The 22,375-nt window shown below is 46.5% G+C and overlaps 1 protein-coding gene across 1 annotated transcript in view; it reads right to left on the bottom strand.

The window, feature by feature from the left end:
- ccdc102a (coiled-coil domain containing 102A) overlaps positions 1-22,375 on the bottom strand; it is a 347,394-nt gene that overhangs the window by 242,248 nt on the left and 82,771 nt on the right. Inside the window, exon 4 of the mRNA XM_067997599.1 lies at positions 7,152-7,260. Within this exon, the coding sequence (XP_067853700.1) occupies positions 7,152-7,260 (109 nt within the window). The remainder of the gene's footprint in view (positions 1-7,151; positions 7,261-22,375) is intronic.

Consider the following 22,375-nt stretch of genomic DNA (forward strand, 5'->3'; position numbering starts at 1 on the left):
TGATTGGCAGAAGATCCAAAGGCTACATGAGGAAAAACTTTTTTACACAGAGAGTGGCTGTGATCTAGAATTCACTGCCCGAGGGGGTGGTGGAGGCAGATTCAATCATGGCCTTCAAAGGGGAACTGGATAAGTACTTGAAGGGAAAAAAATTGCAGGGCTACAGGGAAAGGGCGGGGGAGTGGGACTAGCCGGCTTGCTCCTGCAGAGAGCCGGCACGGACTCGATGGGCCAAATGGCCTCCTTCTGTGCTATAACCATTCCACGATAAACCTCTCCACCTCTCTCTCCTCATTTAAGAAGCTCCTTAAAACCTCCCTCTTTGACCAAGCTTTTGGTCATCTGTCCTAATCTCTCCTTATGTGGCTTGGTGTCAAATTTTGTTTGATAACGCTCCTGCGTCATTACTATATTAAAGTCGCTATATAAATGCAAGTTGTTGTTGTTATATAACTTCTACCCCTGAAAGGCATCGAGCATTCCCCACTCCTGGATGGCCAATTGTGCTTAAACAGTGGATTAATAAACAACCCACTGCCAACTTAGAAAAACAAATGCTTTAAATTCCGCTATACCCAACAAACTTAAGTGGCCCCCCCTTCACCCACTCCATGAATCTGGCTGACTGCGTGATGATAAGATTCCCAACAACCTAAGTTAGCTGAATCTTTACTTCTTTGTAATTAAAACATAGTTTCATGAATGGACCACACACTTTAGGAAACATGATCTGGTTAAGTGTCCAAAGCTGAATTATTCCCTCAGAATATGTAATGTTGTAATGTCTCACCACTTCTTCCCTCTATAATTCATGCCCTGGAATGTCCAGTGGCTGCCAATTCATAAGAACATACAGCTGGAAAAAGCAGATCTTAACGGAGTGATGGTAATGCCAAGGGATGATAAGATTGACTACTTCACTGGTTATGTATGACCCACTGAGCAATTTTCCTGGCCCTCTTCATCAGCCATTTTCCAAATTGGTAACACTTTTAGGCAGTTTAACAATCTACAGCCTCTCTGACACAGCAGGGACACTCCCAGGGATTTCATGATCGAAGCACAGTTTGTAGGAATGGGTCCAGCCTTCAAGACAATCGATGTATGCCACAGGGCTTCCAAGCTGCACTCACTCGTCCTTCCTTTCATTCCCTCCATTCCCCCCGTGTTATCTTCAACACTGTCCCCGTGGATGAGGCTCTGAGCCTACCCTGGGGCAGGCCTGCTGAGGGCACCAAAGGTCCCAGCAATTACTCAAGCAGTCGAGTAATTTTCTGAAGTGTGCCCCAGAGTTAATAAGGTGTGTTATCTAGAAATATCAAAAACAAATTCTGTCTGTGGAATTCTAAATCTCCATGTGTGTCGGAAAGACCTCAGCCCCTTTCACTGAAAAAAGTCTGTTCAAAGAAGGAGGCACAGGGCTCCCATTGTGTTAAGAGTCAGATCTATACTTAAACCAGACATACCTGGTTTAAACCACACAAGTGTGAGAATGCTGCCTGGGAACTTAAAACTCAAATGGCTTGTTTTATTGACACACTAAGTTTCCAGATACAAAAGTTGGTAAAAGTGAAGCCAGATCTTAAAAAAAAATTGAAAGAAAAATTAAATCCTTGCTTTTATATACAATTTACATAAGAAATTACCTTTGAAGTGCAATGAGCATGGCTCAGTGGGTAGCACTCTCGCCTCTGAGTTAAAGAGTTATGAGTTCAAGTCCCATTCCAGAGACTTGAGAACATAATCCAGGCTGACACTCCCAGTGCAGTACTGAGGGAGCGCTGCACTGTCACAGGTGCTGTCTTTCGGATGAGACATTAAACCGAGGCCCTGTCTGCCCTCTCAGGTGGACGTAAAAGATCCCATTGCATTATTTCGAAGAAGAGCAGGAGAGTTATCTCCAGTGTCCTGGCAAATATTTATCCCTCAGCTAACATCTCTAAAACAGATTATCTGGTCATTATCACATTGCTTTTTGTGGGATCTTGCTGTGCACAAATTGGCTGCCACATTTCCTACATTACAACAGTGACTACACTTCAAAAGTACTTCATTGGCTGTAAAGCGCTTTGGGACATCTTGAGGTGCTGTAGAAATGCAAGTCTTGCTTTCTATGTAGGCAAACATGGAAGTCATCTCAGAGCCAGATTTTTGGTGACGTTAGTTGAGGAAGGAACATTGGCAGGGAAACTGGGAGAACTCCTTTCTCTTGTTCAAAGAATGGCTTTGGATCGTTAATGTATACTTTAGCAGGTGGACAAGGTCTTGGTTGAACGTCTCCTCAAACAAAGCAGCTCTCATTCCCGGAGTGCTGCAGCTTCAGCCCAGATTACACACTCAAACCGTATGGAATTCGAATCCACAACCTCCGATCCAAAGGAAAGAGCCACGGTGACACACCCTTAACGGTACTTAAGATGCAGGATTAGCACCCAGGATTGGGACCGATTTAGGGCTACCAACCCTCCACAATTGTCCTGGAGTCTCCAGTAATTCAAGATTAATATTCTGGACACTGGTGTGAGCAACACCCAGGAGAACAATTGTCGAAGCATTAAAAAATGGTGTGTATTTTCTTTGAACACTTTCGTTTATTAGTTATAAAAATATTGGAAATGGGGAAAAAGGGCTGTTTGAGGGGGTGGGGCAGTTGGAGGTGGGAGGTCATGTGATGGAACCTTCAGGCATACTTCCAAGTCGAGTTGACAACTCGAGGAGAGATACCAGTGCGCGCTCATTACACTGACAGTTGTCATTTAAAGCTCGGTTTCAATTCACAGTAGGAACTGACACAGGTGCAAGGAGCCAGGACTAGTGCTGAGATCAGACCTGTGAGGTGGAGATGTGGCAGGTGATGTGTCTCTGGGTCCTGACAGGAAAGGGGTGGGAAGCGGGTTCCATATAATGTGAGAAGCCAATTCCCATTGCAAAAGAGAGACGAGGCCGATATTTCGATAGCATCTTTCCCAGATGTCCCAAAGTGCTTCACAGCCAATTAATTACTTTGGGGAATGTAGTCACTATTGTTTGGTGCATAAATGCAGCAGCCAATCAGCACACCGCAATGTCCCACAGGCAGCAAATGAAATAGGGATAAATACTGGACAGGACACGAGAAAGAACTCCCCTGCTCTTCTTCAAATAATGCCATGGGATCTTTTACATCCACCTGACAGGGTAGGCGGGGCCTCATTCGAAGGATGGCACCTCTGACAGTGCAGCACTCCCTCAGTACTGACCCTCCAACAGTGCAGCACTCCCTCAGTACTGACCCTCCGACAGTGCAGCGCTGCCTCAGTACTGACCCTCCGACAGTGCAGCGCTCCCTCAGTACTGACCCTCCGACAGTGCAGCGCTCCCTCAGTACTGACCCTCCGACAGTGCAGCGCTCCCTCAGTACTGACCCTCCGACAGTGCAGCGCTCCCTCAGTACTGACCCTCCGACAGTGCAGCGCTCCCTCAGTACTGACCCTCCGACAGTGCAGCGCTCCCTCAGTACTGACCCTCCGACAGTGCAGCGCTCCCTCAGTACTGACCCTCCGACAGTGCAGTGCACACTCACTACTGACCCTCCGACAGTGCAGCACTCCCTCAGTACTGACCTTCCGACAGTGCAGCGCTCCCACAGTACTGACCCTCCGACAGTACAGCACTCCCTCAGTACTCACCCTCCGACAGAGCAGCACTCCCTCAGTGCCCCTAGTTCTACTTAGTGCTTTCAAAAATATTAAAGATTAAGAAACCTAAAATTAATTTCTGCTCATAGTGGGGACCTGGGAGAGCACAGAGGGCAAACTGGAGTTAGCTTTAGTGAGGTGGTGCTGTAGGTTATCACTGCAGCACCACCTAATTTGGAGATAAGAATTAGATGCATTCGACGATAGTATCACAGCAGCACCTACCATGGAGATAAAAGTTGGAGGAAAATGAACAGCTGAGATCTGGAATCAGAAAATAGGCCATTCAGCCCATCAAGTCTCAGCTGGTGTTTTTCTCCACGAGCCACCTAGTATAATCTTACTCACTCCTCATGCCTTTAATATTCTCTTTCAAGCAATTATTTAATTCCCTTTTAAAATAATTTATGGACTCTCACCAATTTTCATTTGCAGGAATCAATGTTGGTGTCACTTTTGCCTGTATTTAGATACAAAATGGTGGATATCAAAGTTGCAAACTCAGACTAGCAGCAAACTGCCAAAGGAACACAAGCTGTAGGAGGACATAAACAGACTATGAGAATGGGCAGATGAAGTTTAATAGAGGAAAATGTGAGATGTGAGTTAATACATTTTGGGAACAAAGAATGCATTTCTCAATGCAATAGAGGAACAAGGGTATCAAGGGGCAGAGATACAGAAATTCTTCAAATTGGGTAGATGAGTTAAAAAACCAGGCAATGACCATCTCCAACAAGACAGTCTAACCACCTCCCTTGACATTCAACAGCATTACCATCGCCAAATCCCCCACCATCAACATCCTGGGGGTCACCATTGACCAGAAACTTAACTGGACCAGCCATATAAATACTGTGGCTACAAGAGCAGGTCAGAGGCTGGGTATTCTGCGGCGAGTGACTCACCTCCTGACTCCCCAAAGCCTTTCCACCATCTACAAGGCACAAGTCAGGAGTGTGATGGAATACTCTCCACTTGCCTGGATGAGTGCAGCTCCAACAACATTCAAGAAGCTCCAGGACAAAGCCGCCCGCTTGATTGGCACCCCATCCACCACCCTAAACATTCACTCCCTTCACCACCGACGCACTGTGGCTGCAGTGTGTACCATCCACAGGATGCACTGCAGCAACTCGCCAAGGCTTCTTTGACAGCACCTCCCAAACCCGCGACCTCTACCATCTAGAAGGACAAGGGCAGCAGGCACATGGGAACAACACCACCTGCACGTTCCCCTCCAAGTCACACACCATCCCGACTTGGAAATATATCGTTGTTCCTTCATCGTCGCTGGGTCAAAATCCTGGAACTCCCTTCCTAACAGCACTGTGGGAGAACCTTCACCTCACGGACTGCAGCGGTTCAAGAAGGCGGCTCACCACCACCTTCTCAAGGGCAATTAGGGATGGGCAATAAATGCCGGCCTTGCCAGTGACGTCCACATCCCATGAACGAATAAAAAAAACCATAGAAGATAAAATGGTGTTAGGAAAATGCAGGAAAATGGGATGGTCAAATCAGCCCCCAAGAGAGGCTTAAATTCAGCACAGGCTAAATGACCTCCTCCTGTGCTTAAAACTGTTACATTAAGACAGATGTGTAGAGAGGAACATCTTCTGACCTGTTCATTTTAACGGTTGAATTGAACAAACTGCAGAGATATTGGTACAGTGATGATGGTCAGCGTGAGTTACCCTCGCAGGCTATGAAATATGATTACACATGGGTACATAGCGATTCTGTTGCTGGACTAGTAATCGAGAAGCTTAGACAATAATCCAGAGAACATGAGTTCAAATCCCACCACAACAGCTTGAGAATTTGAATTCAGTTTTAAAAATCTGGGAATAAAAAGTTGACATCAGTAAAAGTGACCATGAAGTTGTTGGACTTTCGTAAAATCCAACGGGTTCATTAATGTCCTTTAGGGAGGGAAGCCTGCCGTCCTTACCCGGTCTAGGCATTTATACGCTTTCAGTCCCACACCAACGTGGTTGATTCTTAGCTGTCCTTTGAAATGACCCAACAAATCACTCAGTATCAAACCCGCTAAAAAAACAAGAATAAAACTGGATGGAGCACTCTGCCTTCACCACACAGACAGCATGGTTCAAGGAGAAGGCCCCCTACCATCATCATCTTAGGGCAACCAGGGTTGGTAATAAATGCCAGCCACAGCGACGCCCACATCCCAAGAATGAAAATAAAATGAGTAATCAGAGTAAGAGAAGTAATAATATAGTAATGTGCAAATACAAATTAAGTCAGTGTTGAATTATCTTCATTGCCATATTCCCTTGTTATGTGGTCACCACTGATCAACAGTAAGAGCAACATGCCCGGAGTGATAAAATACAAATACCTGCTCTCTACTCCAACTGCCCTACGTGAATATCAATTGAGGAAAATGAATAAATGCCTCGCTTAAATGTCACATAAAAAAATCCATCAAGCTGCATTAGTGCAGCTGCAAGGTACTGACCCAACATGCTTGAACTGTAAATGTCTTCAAGACTGTCCAAAATGCACAACTCTCCCAGGATCACCAAACAACACATATATCACTGTGAAAAGTCAATCATTATTCCAGAGCTGTAAATTTCATTACAAAGTTGGGCTGAGGAGAATCTGAAAGTTAAACTCCACTGAGTAGAATTGGCACCTGACGTAATGAAACGCTTTTCATTCCAATCTCACCACTGGACACTTGCAGATAGTGATAAGCCAGTTTCCAGGAGCTACTGTTGACTGCTGTGTGTAAACACACAAGAGTAACGGTTACTGCTATAGGTAAACGCACAAGATTAACGGTTACTGCTATAGGTAAACGCACAAGAGTAACGGTTACTGCTATAGGTAAACGCACAAGAGTAACGGTTACTGCTATAGGTAAACGCACAAGAGTAACGGTTACTGCTATAGGTAAACGCACAAGAGTAACGGTTACTGCTATAGGTAAACGCACAAGAGTAACGGTTACTGCTATAGGTAAACGCACAAGAGTAACGGTTACTGCTATAGGTAAACGCACAAGAGTAACGGTTACTGCCAAATCAACAAAAACATTTTTTTTTCCATGATTCCTATAAGACTCCGGGGTTCAAATCTGAACAATAGGTCTCATACTGAAAGTGAGAGGCTAATTTTAAGAAACATTTTAGTGCTAAGCTTCCGTTGATTCTACACACAAAGGGTGGTAGAAGTTTGGAACTCTCTTCCGCAAACAGCAATTGATACTAGCTCAATTGCTAAATTTAAATCTGAGATAGATAGCTTTTTGGCAACCAAAGGTATTAAGGGATATGGGCCAAAGGCAGGTATATGGAGTTAGATCACAGATCAGCCATGATCTTATCAAATGGCGGAGCAGGCACGAGGGGTTGAATGGCCGACTCCTGTTCCTATGTTCCTATGATGCAGATAAAGTAATACCCTTCTCTATAGACAGCTCTTTACTGCTCTTTGTCTCACCTGTTTGACCACCTCCTGCTTGGATTTATTGAGCTCTTCATATTTGATTTTCCAATGCGTGACATCTGCCCCCAGCTTCTCAATGTGCTTACTGAGTGCGCTCTTGTCCCTGAGAAAAAACAAACAGAACTGTAAGGAAATTTCACTGACAGCAAACAAGTACATTCAATTAAACCCATTTGCAGATTAACAATATTCTGATTTTGAAACTTGTGAAAAATATTGATTTCAGCTCCCTAATACCATCAAAATAGTGAAATAGGAAAAGGCTGTCCAGCTCACTCCTGTCCTAGGGTCAGGTCTCGTTCCTCAGATCCCCTTTGCCCAGATTGCACACTGCTCTACCTATCATTCAAGCACAAATTGGAATCAGCTCCACATTCACCACACAAGGCAGCACCCTCGACCAAACCTCACCACAAGCGTGAAATCGTTACTGCCTACTTTCTGCACACAATCCACCTTATTGATTCCCTTCATTATTTCAAAAACTTCAGTCACATCCTTGTCCTTCCAACAACTCTTCATAGTCCAACAATCTTAAACGTAAACCAACTTTTGTGGCACAGATTCTTCTCCATGTGTGGTCCCAGCAGTACTCTGCAGAGTCAGTATCACTGTGGATGTGTTCACATGTTCAGCTAACTATCTATTCATACTTTGTTGCTGACACATCTTATTCGGTGATTCTTGTATTGCAGTGATCACTACAGTCTTTGATGCCAGGGTATATTAACATACATCTCTCAATATTAGTGGCGTACTGGCCCGGAATGTCCTGTAGATTTGCACTCCGTAATCGAGGCATGAAGCCAATTTCTGGTATTCTCACTAGCATTTGCCCACTCTTACGCTATGTCCGAATTTCCTCGCTCTTTTACGCCAGTTGATTGAGACCTGTGCCCGCAGGCTTTGTGGCTCATTAACATGGTTCTGCCCCCGTGAGAAAGTGTGGAAAACACAAATTTCCTGCAATTATACTGGTTCAAAACATGTGTAAATTTACTACCAACATTTTAAGCACAGCAGGACCCAAAGTCATACTTTTTTAAGCATTTATTTTATTTCTCCTCACTGAGGCCTGCACTGAATTCTCTGTTTATTTCAATGTATTTTCATGGTGTCAAAATGAGTTGCATTAAAGATTGAAAGCTCCTAAGATTGCTCATCCTTAAACATGCTGTGCCCAACGTGCATTAAATGATGGTTAGATAGCTTGAAGCTTTAACTTTCAGCCTTAAAGAAGGAATATATGGTATGATTTCTGCACTTTCCTCGGGCCCCGATTGTTTGCACTGATTTTCACCTTCTGGCGTATGCTAATGAGATTGGCAGGAAACTCTGCCTTAATGTGCCAATGACACTGCCACAAGAAATTCCAGGCCCTGATGTGTAACTACCCAACCATTGGAGATCTCGGAGTTTGTCCTTCCCCTTTAGACATCCCACTGTTCACACGTTATGAACAGCAACTATGACTTGACAACCATCCATTGTTTCTCACCAGTTGCTCCTGTCTCTGCAGACAGGAGCATGAGTCCCGAAGGCTGTGTTGCCTACCTGTTGCCAGAGTTAAGGATATCTCCACTGGGCTGGAGAGAAACTTCCAGTGGGAGGGGGAGGATCCAGTTGTCGTGGTCCACGTAGGTATCAACGACATAGGGAGAACTAAGAAAAAGGTTCAGCTGAGGGAGTTTGAGCAGTTAGGGACTAAATTAAAAAGCAGAACCACAAAGGTGATAATCTCTGGATTATTACCTGAGCCACGAGCAAATGAATGCGTGGCTCAAAGATTGGTGTGGGAGAAGTGGGTTTCGATTCGTGGAGTATTGGCACTAGTACTGGGGAAAGAGAGAGCTGTTCCGTTGGGACGGACTACACCTGAACCATGCTGGGACCAGTGTTCTAGCGAATCGAATAACTAGGGAGGTAGATAGGGCTTCAAACTTAATGGGGGGGGGGGGGGGGGGGGAGGGACCCGGTGGAGAGAAATCTAGAATGCTAAAGAGAAAAGACAAAGAAGCAGTGCAGGAAAGTGATTGGGGTAAGGAAACCAGATTGTGTCAGGAAGGGACAGAGCGTACAAACAAAAGACAACAAATAGGGTCCGGGTAAGAAAAAATGGTAATAAAACAAATAGGGCCATAGTACAAAAAAATGTTAAGGTGTCTAAAAATGTTAAAAAGACAAATCTAGAGGCACTGTATCTGAATGCACGAAACATTTGTAATAAGGTAGACGAATTAACAGCGCAAATAGATGTAAACAGATACTATATAATATCCATTACAGAGACATGGCTGCAGGGTGACCAAGGCTGGGAGCTGAATACCCAGGGGTATTCGATATATAGGAAGGACAGGAAAAAAGGAAAAGGAGGTGGGGTGGCGTTGTTAGTAAAGGATGAAATCAGAGCAATAGTGAGAAAGGATATTGGCTCAGAAAATCAAGATGTAGAATCGACAGTTGGGTATGGTAGCATGGTGGTTATGTTACGAGACTAGTAAACCAGAGACCGAGACTAATATCCCAGAGTCATAAGTTCAAATCCCACCATGGCAGCTGGGGAATTTAAATTCAATGAAATAAATAAAATATTTGTCTGTGGAATTTGCTGCCCCAGGAAGCTGTGGAAGCTACATCATTAAATAAATTTAAAACAAAAACAGACAGTTTCCTAGAAGTAAAAGGAATTAGGGGTTACGGGGAGCGGGCAGGAAATTGGACATGAATTTAGATTTGAGGTTAGGATCAGATCAGCCATGATCTTATTGAATGGCGGAGCAGGCTCGAGGGGCCGATTGGCCTACTCCTGCTCCTATTTCTTATGTTCTTATGAGTCTGGGTGGAGTTAAGAAGCACCAAGGGGCAGAAAACACTGGTGGGAGTTGTCTGTAGGCCTCCAAACAGTAGTGTTAATGTAGGGGATGGGATCAAACAGGAAATTAGAGATGCATGTAACAAGGGTACCTCAGTAACCATGGGTGACTTTAATCTACATATAGACTGGCCAAACCAAATTAACAATAATTCTGTGGAGAATGAATTCCTGGAGTGTGTACGAGATGGTTTTTTAGACCAGTACGTTGAGGAGCCAACCAGAGAACAGGCTATCCTAGATTGGGTACTGTGCAATGAGAAGGGGTTAATAAATAATCTTGTTGTGCGGGGTCCTTTAGGGAAGTGACCATAACATGATAGAATTCTTCATTAAGATGGAAAGTGAAGTAGTCCAATCCGAAACTAAGGTCCTAAATCTAAACAAAGGAAACTACGAAGGTATGAGGAATGAGTTGGCTATGATAGAATTGGGAAGCTTCATTAAAAGGCATGACGGTGGATAGGCAATGGCTAACGTTTAAGGAACCAATGCATGAATTGCAACAATTATACATTCCTTTCTGGCACAAAAACACAAAAGAAAAAGTGGCCCAACCATGGCTAACAAAAGAAATTAAGGATAGTATTAGATCTAAACAGGAGTCATATAAAGTTGCCAAAAAAGTAGCAAGCCTGAGGATTGGGAGCAGTTTAGAATTCAGCATAAAAGGACCAAGAGATTGATTAAGAGGGGAAAAATAGAGTATGAGAGTAAACTTGCAAGGAACATAAAAGTGGACTGTAAAAGCTTCCACAAGTATGTAAAAAGAAAAAGATTAGTGAAGATAAATGTAGGTCCCTTACAGTCAGAAAAGGGAGAATTCATAATGGGGAACAAGGAAATGGCAGAGCAATTAAACAAATACTTTGGTTCTGTCTTCACGGAAGAGGACACAAATACCCTCCCAGAAATGCTAGGGAACCAAGGGACTAGTGAGAAGGAGGAATTAAAGGAAATTAGTATTGGTAAAAAAAGTGCTGGAGAAATTAATGGGACTGAAAGCCGATAAATCCCCAGGGCCTGATAATCTGCATCCCAGAGTACTAAAAGAGGTAGTCATGGAAATAGTGGATGCATTAGTGGTCATCTTCCAAAATTCTATAGATTCTGCAACAGTTCCTGCAGATTGGAGGGTGGTAAATGTAACCCCACTATTTAAAAAAGGAGAGAGAGAGAAAACAGGGAACCACAGACCAGTTAGCCTAATATCAGTAGTCGGGAAAATGCTAGAGTCTATTATAAAGGATGTGATAACAGGACACCTAGAAAATATCAACAGGATTAGACAAAGTCAACATGGATTTATGAAAGGGAAATCATGTTTGACAAACCTACTGGAGTTTTTTGAGGATGCAACGAGTGGAATAGATAAGGGAGAACCAGTGGATGTGGTGTATTTGGATTTTCAAAAGACTTCTGATAAAGTCCCACACAAGAGGTTAGTGTGCAAAATTAAATGTAAGGACTTGCACAACACCAGGTTATAGTCCAACAGTTTTATTTTAAATCACAAACTTTTGGAGCTTTCCTCCTTCGTCAGGTGAGTCACTCACCTGATGAAGGAGGAAAGCTCCGAAAGCTTGTGATTTAAAATAAAACTGTTGGACTATAACCTGGTGTTGTGCAAGTCCTTACATTTGTCCACCCCAGTCCATCACCGGCATCTCCACATCATGCAAAATTAAAGCACATGGGATTGGGGGTAATATACTGGCATGGATTGAAAATTGGTTAACAGACAGGAAACAGAGAGTAGGAGTAAACAGATCTTTTTCCAGGTGGCAGGCAGTGACTAGTGGGGTACCGCAGGGATCAGTGCTTGGGCCCCAGCTATTCACAATACACATCAATGATTTGGATGAGGGAACCAAATGTGATATTTCCAAGTTTGCTGACGACACAAAACTAGGTGAGATCGTGAGTTGTGAAGAGGATGCAAAGAGGCTTCAAGGCGATTTAGACAAGTTGAGTGAGTGGGCAAATACATGGCAGATGCAGTATAATGTTGATAAATGTGAAGTTATCCACTTCGGAAGGAAAAACAGAAAGGCAGAGTATTATTTAAATGGTGAAAGATTGGGAAATGTTGATGTACAAAGGGTCCTGGGTGTCCTTGTACACCAGTCACTGCAAGCAAACATGCAGGTGCAGCAAGCAGTTAGGAAGGCAAATGGTAGGTTTGCCTTCATTGCAAGAGGATTTGAGTACAGGAGCAGGGTTTTCTTACTGTAGTTATACAGGGCCTTGGTGAGACCACAGCTGGAGTATTGTGTGCAGTTTTGGTCTCCTTACCTAAGAGAGGATATACTTGCCATTGAGCGAGTGCAGCGAAGGTTCACCAGACTGATTCCTGGGATGGCAGGACTGTCGTATGTGGAGAGATTGGATCGACTCGGCCTGTATTCACTCGAGTTTAGAAGAATGAGAGGGGATCTCATTGAAACATAAAATTCTGACAGGGCTCGACAGACTGGATGCAGGGAGGATGTTTCCCCTGGCTGGGGGTCCAGAACCAGGGGGTCACAGTCTCAGGATACGGGGTAGGACATTTAGGACTGAGATGAGGAGAAATTTCTTCACTCAGAGGGTGGTGAACCTGTGGAATTCTCTACCACAGAAGGCTGTGGAGGCCAAGTCACTGAATATATTTAAGAAGGAGCGAGATAGATTTCTAGACACAAAAGGCATCAAGGGGTATGGGGAGAGAGTGGGAATATTGTATTGAGATAGAGGATCAGCCATGATCATATCGAATGGCAGAGCAGGCTCAAAGGGCCGAATGGCCCACTCCTGCTCCTATTTTCTATGTTTCCAAGCTTTATCAGTTGCAGATCACTTGTGAATAATCAAATGCTTTCTGAAAAAATATCCAGCCACATCATCACATCCAACCCTCCCAAACTGTCACATCCCCAGAAGAATTGTAATAAATGTTATGTCTGCTTTTTTATAAACACACATTTGCTGAGCTTTATTGCCTAAAATTCTCACCAATAACTTTTGCAACCTTTGAATAAACATGAGCTATTCTCCAGATTGCTGGTCCCACCTTTGTGTTATTAAGTGGTGAATAATACCTGCCGCACTCCTGGATTCACTCTGTTTTCTCCTGGTACATGACTATTTAAGATATTTGTTTCAAATTCAGATGTATCCTCCACCCCTCTCCATGTACTAGATTGGGAACAGTGCAGGAAACATAGGAACAGGAGTCGGCCATTCAGCCCCTCGTGCCTGCTCCGCCATTTGATAAGATCATGGCTGATCTGTGATCTAACTCCATATACCTGCCTTTGGCCCATATCCCTTAATACCTTTGGTTGCCAAAAAGCTATCTATCTCAGATTTAAATTTAGCAATTGAGCTAGTATCAATTGCCGTTTGCAGAAGAGAGTTCCAAACTTCTACAACCCTTTGTGTGTAGAAATGTTTTCTAATCTCACTCCTGAAAGGTCTGGCTTTAATTTTTAGACTGTGTCCCCTACTCCTAAAATCCCCAACCAGCGGAAATAGTTTCTCTCTATCCACCCTATCCGTTCCCCTTAATATCTTATAAACTTCGATCAGATCACCCCTTAACCTTCGAAACTCCAGAGAATACAACCCCAATTTGTGTAATCTCTCCTCGTAACTTAACCCTTGAAGTCCGGGTATCATTCTAGTAAACCTACGTTGCACTCCCTCCAAGGCTAATATGTCCTTCCGAAGGTGCGGTGCCCAGAACTGCTCACAGTACTCCAGGTGTGGTCTAACCAGGGTTTTGTATAGCTGCAGCATAACTTCTGCCCCCTTGTACTCCAGTCCTCTCGATATAAAGGCCTTCTTGATTATTTTCTGCACCTGTTCATGACACTTCAATGATCTATGTACCTGAACCCCTCGGTCCCTTTGGACATCCACTGTTTTTAACTTTTTACCATTTAGAAAGTACCCTGTTCTATCCTTTTTTGATCCAAAGTGGATGACCTCACATTTGTCTACATTGAATTCCATTTGCCACAGTTTTGCCCATTCACCTAATCTATCAATATCGCTTTGTAATTTTATGTTTTCATCTCCACTGCTTACAATGCCACCAATCTTTGTCATCGGCAAACTTAGATAAGAGACTTTCTATGCCTTCATCTAAGTCGTTAATAAATATTGTGAATAATTGAGGCCCCAAGACAGATCCCTGCGGGACTCCACTAGTCACATCCTGCCAATGTGAATACTTATTCATTATCCCTACTCTCTGTCGCCTTTCGCTCAGCCAATTTCCTAACCAAGTCCGTACTTTTCCCTCGATTCCATGGGCTTCTATCTTAGCTAACAGTCTCTTATGTGGGACCTTATCAAATGAGGTAGGATGGCACGGAATAGGAGGTGGGACATGAACTAAGTATTGTGGGCTACCATTATCTAACCTCTAATATTTCAGGCCTTTCCTTGTTCTTGATTATGTTGCCTGCTGTGACTATAACCAAATACTCGTTCTATTCCTTCATGCCCCGTCTCTTTCACACCTCCATTTTCCAACGCATTAAATTCAAACGGCCCACACCTCGCCCCACACGAGCCTCCACCAGCCCTATGTCCCAGTCTTTACCCTCCAGGCTTCTGATGCTCTCACCTGTGACACTCCCCTTCCCTGTGCTCCACCATTGGTGGCAGAGCTTTCACCTGTCTCAACCTGAACCTGACCCTTGGAACTCGCTCCCCAACCCTCTCTGCCTTGCTGCTCGTCTCATCACTTTCAAAACCCTCTTCCAAAGCTCTCTCTTCCACTTCTCCTTCAGTCATTGGCCTATCCTTCTGCGACTGATTGCCGCCGGTGTCTCCCCTGTGAAGGTGCATGTAAGTTCAAGTTCTTGGTGTTTCTAGTATCCTGCCTTACCTTAACATAGGACCATGAGAAAGTGGGTTGTGTGCTCTCCCCTCTGACTGTACATCCCAAGATCTGGAGAGCTTTCCTTCCTGCTGCCCCACACTGTGCTGTGGTTCCAGTGACCTGTTCACCAGCACCCCCAGATCCCTCTCCTGTGTTGTGGTCTGTGCCCTGGAACCATTTAGTTTATATTCCCCATTTATTTCCCCTCCCTAATCTCATTACTTTGTATTGCCCCACATTTAAATGCCACTCATCATCCCACCTTTCCATCTTTGGTTTGCCAGTTCCCGTTGTCTGAAAATTTGAGCAGCTTGTTTCTGTCCTCAGCTTCAGATCATTAACACACTGTAAACAGCAATGGAACCATGATCCCATTCATCATGCCTTGCCATGTTGATGCAGCTTCATTCACAACCACCCTTTGCTTTATCCGCTTTAGCCAATTCTCAGCCCACCTCCTATTCCGTGCCATCTTACCTCATGGATTAAATGCTTGTGCACTATGGTATCAAACATCGTGCTGAAATCTGAGGAGATCACAGCCACAAAATTTCAGTCAGTCATTTCCTCAAAGAACTTCAGTAAATCTGTTGGGCAAAATCTCACTCCCATTAATCCTTCCCATCGCATACCTCTCTCTGTGTTTCATTACCTCCTCTTTCAGGATCCCTTAGAAACTTGAGAACAGCAGTAAGCCATTCAGCCCCTCAAGCCTCTTCCACCACTCAATTAGATCATGGCTGATCTGTACCACACGCCTTTGCTCCATATTCCTGGTATCCTGACCTAAAAAAAATCTACCAATCTCAGGCTGGAAAATTTTAATTGTCCCCCAGCACCAACGGCTTTTTGGGCGAACAGTGTTCCAGGATTCCACTATCCTTTGTGTGAAAAAGTGCTTCCTGATTTCACTCCTGAATGGCCAAGCTCTAATTTGAAGATTATGCCCCTTTGTTCTGTACACTCCCACAAGAGGAAATCATCTCTCTGTATCGACCCTATCAAATCACTTAATCATGTTAAACACTTCAACCTTCTCAGCTCAAGGCCAAGAAGACAAGCCAAGTTTATGCAATCTATCCTCAAAATTTAAAACCCTTTTAGCCCCGGTATCATTCGGGGGAATTGGCACTGCACCCCCTCCAAGGCCAATATATCATAGTCATAGAGTTATACAGCACGGATAGAGGCCCTTCGGCCCATCGTGTCCGCGCCGGCCATCAGCCCTGTCTACTCTAATCCCATATTCCAGCATTTGGTCCGTAGCCTTGTATGCTATGGCATTTCAAATGCTCATCCAAATGCTTCTTGAATGTTGTGAGGGTTCCTGCCTCCACAACCCTTTCAGGCAGTGAGTTCCAGACTCCAACCACCCTCTGGGTGAAAAAGTTATCTCTCAAATCCCCTCTAAACATCCCGCCTTTTACCTTGAATCTATGTCCCCTTGTTATAGAACCCTCAACGAAGGGAAAAAACTCCTTAGTATCCATCCTATCTGTGCCCCTCATAATTTTGTACACCTCAATCATGTCCCCCCTCAGCCTCCTCTGCTCCAAGGAAAACAAACCCAATCTTCCCAGTCTCTCTTCATAGCTGAAGCGCTCCAGCCCTGGTAACATCCTGGTGAATCTCCTCTGCACCCTCTCCAAAGCGATCACATCCTTCCTGTAGTGCGGCGACCAGAACTGCACACAGTACTCCAGCTGTGGCCTAACCAGTGTTTTATACAGCTCCATCATAACCTCCTTGCTCTTATATTCTATGCCTCGGCTAATAAAGGCAAGTATCCCATATGCCTTCTTTACCACCTTATCTACCTGTTCCGCCGCCTTCAGGGATCTGTGAACTTGCACACCAAGATCCCTCTGACCCTTTGTCTTGCCTAGGGTCCTCCCATTCATTGTGTATTCCCTTGCCTTGTTAGTCCCTCCAAAGTGCATCACCTCGCACTTTTCCGGGTTAAATTCCATTTGCCACTGTTCCGCCCATCTGACCAACCCATCTATATCGTCCTGCAGACTGAGGCTATCCTCCTCGCTATTTACCACCCTACCAATTTTTGTATCATCAGCGAACTTACTGATCATACCTTTTACATTCATATCCAAGTCATTAATGTAATCCTTCCTGAGGTCCTTCCAGAAAAGGGCAACCAAACTGATACTGAGCTTAAATCATATAATACTTCAACCACAACAGGTGGTGGTTGGGCTCATTGGCTTGCAATTGCCTGGACCGTCCTGGGACACCTTTTAAACGCTGGTGTTATGTTAGCTGCTTCCCAGTGAGACACAGTGTCAGTCGAACCGTACCCCAGTGAGAATCAGTGCCAGTCGAACCGTACCCCAGTGAGAATCAGTGCCAGTCGAACCGTACCCCAGTGAGAATCAGTGCCAGTCGAACTGTACCCCAGTGAGAATCAGTACCAGTCGAACTGTACCCCAGTGAGAATCAGTGCCAGTCGAACTGCACTCCAGTGAAAATCAGTGCCAGTCGAACCGTACCCCAGTGAGAATCAGTACCAGTCGAACCGTACCCCAGTGAGAATCAGAGCCAGTCGAACCGTACCCCAGTGAGAATCAGTGCCAGTCGAACCGTACCCCAGTGAGAATCAGTGCTAGTCGAACCGTACCCCAGTGAGAATCAGTACCAGTCGAACCGTACCCCAGTGAGAATCAGTGCCAGTCGAACCGTACCCCAGTGAGAATCAGTGCCAGTCGAACTGTACCCCAGTGAGAATCAGTGCCAGTCGAACTATACCCCAGTGAGAATCAGTGCCAGTCGAACCGTACCCCAGTGAGAATCAGTGTCAGTCGAACCGTACCCCAGTGAGAATCAGTGCCAGTCGAACCGTACCCCAGTGAGAATCAGTACCAGTCGAACTGCACCCCAGTGAGAATCAGTGCCAGTCGAACTGTACCCCAGTGAGAATCAGTGCCAGTTGAACTGTACCCCAGTGAGAATCAGTGCCAGTCGAACTGCACCCCAGTGAGAATCAGTGCCAGTCGAACTGTACCCCAGTGAGAATCAGTGCCAGTCGAACTGTACCCCAGTGAGAGTCAGTGCCAATCAAAATGTATTCCAGTGAGAGTCAGTGCATGTGGAAGTGTACCCCAGTCAGAGTCAGTGCCAGTGGAACTGTACCCCAGGGAGAATCAGTGCCAGTGCAACTGTACACCAGTGAGAGTCAGTGTCTGTGCCTCTGCACCCCAGTGAGCGACAATGCCTGTGGAACTGAACCTGAGAGCCAGTGGCAACAAAACTGCATCTCAGTGAGAATCAGTGCCAATCAAACTGTGCCCCAGTGAGAGTCAGTGCCAGTGCAACAGTACACCAGGGAGCATCTGTGCCCATGCATCTGTACCACAGTGAGAATCAGTGCCCATGGAACAGTACCCCAGTGAGAGTCAGTGTACATGGAACAGTACCCCTGTGAGAGTCAGTGTCTGTGGAACTGTACCCCAGTGAGAGTCAGTGTGTGTGGAACTGTACCTCAGTTAGAATCAGTGCCTGTGGAACTGGACCCCAGTGAGAATCGGTGTCTGTGGAACTGTACCCCAATAAGAGTCAGTACCTTTGCAACTGTACCTCAGTGAGAGTCGGTGCCAGTGCAACTGCATCCCAGTGAGAGTCATTGTCCGTGGATCTGTACCCAGCGAGTCAGTGTCTGTGGAAGCGTATCCCAGTGAGAGTCAGTGTCTGTGGTACTGTAATCCAGTAAGAGTCAGCACCAATGGAACTGTACCACAGTGAGAATCAGTGCCAGTGGAACTGTACTGCAGTGAGAGACAGAGCCCGTGGAACTGCCCCAGTGAGAGTCAGTGCCTGTGGAACTGTCCCCCAGTGAGAGTCAGTGCCTGTGGAACTGTCCCCCAGTGAGAGTCAGTGTCTGTGGAACTGTCCCCCAGTGAGAGTCAGTGCCTGTGGAACTGTCCCCCAGTGAGAGTCAGTGTCTGTGGAACTGTCCCCCAGTGAGAGTCAGTGCCTGTGGAACTGTCCCCCAGTGAGAGTCAGTGTCTGTGGAACTGTACCCCAGTGAGAGTCAGTGTCTGTGGAACTGCCCCAGTGAGAGTCAGTATCTGTGGAACTGTACCCCAGTGAGAGTCAGTGTCTGTGGAACTGCCCCAGTGAGAGTCAGTATCTGTGGAACTGTCCCCCAGTGAGAGTCAGTGTCTGTGGAACTGTCCCCCAGTGAGAGTCAGTGCCTGTGGAACTGTCCCCCAGTGAGAGTCAGTGTCTGTGGAACTGCCCCAGTGAGAGTCAGTGTCTGTGGAACTGCCCCAGTGAGAGTCAGTGTCTGTGGAACTGCCCCAGTGAGAGTCAGTGCCTGTGGAACTGTCCCCCAGTGAGAGTCAGTGCCAATGGAACTGTACTGCAGCTAGAGTCAGCACCAATGGAACTGTACCCCAGAGTACCCTTCGTCGTCCAGTACTTGCCCGGAGCGGAGAAACTACGCCATGTTCTCCGCAGCCTTCAACATGTCATCAATGATGACGAACACCTCGCTATGGCCATCCCCACACCTCCACTACTCGCCTTTAAACAGCCACCCAACCTCAAACAAACCATCGTTCGCAGCAAATTACCCAGCCTTCAGGAGAACAGCGTCCACAACACCACACAACCCTGCCACGGTAACCTCTGCAAGACATGCCAGATCATCGACACAGATACCACCATCACACGAGAGGACACCACCCACCAGGTGCACGGTTCATACTCCTGTGACTCGGCCAACGTTGTCTACCTCATACGTTGCAGGAAAGGATGCCCCAGAGCATGGTACATTGGCGAGACCATGCAGACACTGCGACAACGGATGAACGGACACCGCGCAACAATCGCCAAACAGGAGGGTTCTCTCCCTGTCGGGGAACACTTCAGCAGTCATGGGCATTCAGCCACCGACCTTCGGGTAAGCATACTCCAAGGCGGCCTTCGAGACACACGACAACGCAAAATCGTCGAGCAGAAATTGATAGCCAAGTTCCGCACCCATGAGGACGGCCTCAACCGGGATCTTGGGTTCATGTCACACTACACGTAACCCCACCAGCGAACAAGTGTTATCTGTTTTTAATATAACGGGTCATTGACTGTCTTCCTTCTCTCTCTCTCTCTCTCTCTCTCTCTCCTTTTTTTTGGGGGGTTTGTATATTCGGTGGCCTTTTCAGGTGACACCTTTCTGTCTGCTCACTGTGATTGCCTTGGCAACGGGCAGTAATCACCAGGCATTGTTATGTGATTTTAAAATGCGAAGGATTCGAAAATCTCATTTCCACACCGTTCACCTGACGAAGGAGGAAGCCTCCGAAAGCTTGTGGAATTTAAAATAAATTTGTTGGACTATAAATTGGTGTTGTAAAATTGTTTACAACTGATGAGTGGCAAGTAACATTTGCGCCAGACAAGTGCCAGGCAATGACCATCTCCAACAAGAGAGAGTCCAACCACCTCCCCTTGACATTCAACAGCATTACCATCGCCGAATCCCCCACCATCAACATCCTGGGGGTCACCATTGACCAGAAACTTAACTGGACCAGCCATATAAATACTGTGGATACAAGAGCAGGTCAGAGGCTGGGTATTCTGCGGCGAGTGACTCACCTCCTGACTCCCCAAAGCCTTTCCACCATCTACAAGGCACAAGTCAGGAGTGTGATGGAATACTCTCCACTTGCCTGGATGAGTGCAGCTCCAACAACACTCAAGAAGCTCGACTCCATCCAGGATAAAGCAGCCCACTTGATTGGCACCCCATCCACCACCCTAAACATTCACTCCCTTCACCACCGGCGCACAGTGGCTGCAGTGTGTACCATCCACAGGATGCACTGCAGCAACTCGCCAAGGATTCTTCGACAACACCTCTCAAACCCGCGACCTCTACCACCTAGAAGGACAAGGGCAGCAGGCGCATGGGAACAACACCACCTGCACGTTCCCCTCCAAGTCACACACCATCCCGACTTGGAAATATATCGCCGTTCCTTCATCGTCGCTGGGTCAAAATCCTGGAACTCCCTTCCTAACAGCACTGTGGGAGAACTGTCACCACACGGACTGCAGTGGTTCAAGAAGGCGGCTCACCACCACCTTCTCAAGGGCAATTAGGGATGGGCAATGAATGCAGGCCTCGCCAGTGACGCCCACATCCCATGAATGAATAAAAAAAAGTCCCACTCCCTCCTCAGATACTCCTACACTCCCACTCCCTCCACATGTACTCCTCCACTCCCACTCCCTCCTCAGATACTCCTACACTCCCACTCCCTCCTTAGATACTCCTACACTCCCACTCCCTCCTTAGATACTCCTACACTCCCACTACCTCCTCAGATACTCCTCCACTCCCACTCCCTCCTCAGATACTCCAACACTCCCACCCCCTCCTCAGATACTCCTACACTCCCACCCCCTCCTCAGGTACTCCGACACTCCCACCCCCTCCTCAGATACTCCTACACTCCCACTCCCTCCTCAGGTACTCCTACACTCCCACTCCCTCCTCAGATACTCCTACACTCCCACTCCCTCCTCAGGTACTCCTACACGCCCACCCCCTCCTCAGATACTCCTACACTCCCACTCCCTCCTTAGATACTCCTACACTCCCACTCCCTCCTCAGGTACTCCTACACTCCCACCCCCTCCTCAGATACTCCTACACTCCCACTCCCTCCTCAGAGACTCCTACACTCCCACTCCCTCCTCAGGTACTCCTACACTCCCACCCCCTCCTCAGATACTCCTACACTCCCACTCCCTCCTCAGGTACTCCTACACTCCCACCCCCTCCTCAGATACTCCTGCACTCCCACCCGCTCCTCAGATACTCCTACACTCCCACCCCCTCCTCAGATACTCCTACACTCCCACCCCCTCCTCAGATACTCCTACACTCCCACCCCCTCCTCAGATACTCCTACACTCCCACCCCCTCCTCAGATACTCCTACACTCCCACCCCCTCCTCAGGTACTCCTACACTCCCACCCCCTCCTCAGATACTCCTACACTCCCACCCCCTCCTCAGATACTCCTACACTCCCACCCCCTCCTCAGATACTCCTACACTCCCACCCCCTCCTCAGATACTCCTACACTCCCACCCCCTCCTCAGGTACTCCTACACTCCCACCCCCTCCTCAGATACTCCTACACTCCCACCCCCTCCTCAGATACTCCTACACTCCCACCCCCTCCTCAGATACTCCTACACTCCCACCCCCTCCTCAGATACTCCTACACTCCCACTCCCTCCTCAGATACTCCTACACTCCCACCCCCTCCTCAGATACTCCTAACACTCCCACCCCCTCCTCAGATACTCCTACACTCCCACTCCCTCCTTAGATACTCCTACACTCCCACCCCCTCCTCAGATACTCCTACACTCCCACTCCCTCCTTAGATACTCCTACACTCCCACTCCCTCCTCAGATACTCCTACACTCCCACTCCCTCCTCA

The sequence above is a fragment of the Heptranchias perlo genome, chromosome 16 (genome assembly GCF_035084215.1).
Source record: "Heptranchias perlo isolate sHepPer1 chromosome 16, sHepPer1.hap1, whole genome shotgun sequence".
Classification (NCBI taxonomy): domain Eukaryota; kingdom Metazoa; phylum Chordata; class Chondrichthyes; order Hexanchiformes; family Hexanchidae; genus Heptranchias; species Heptranchias perlo.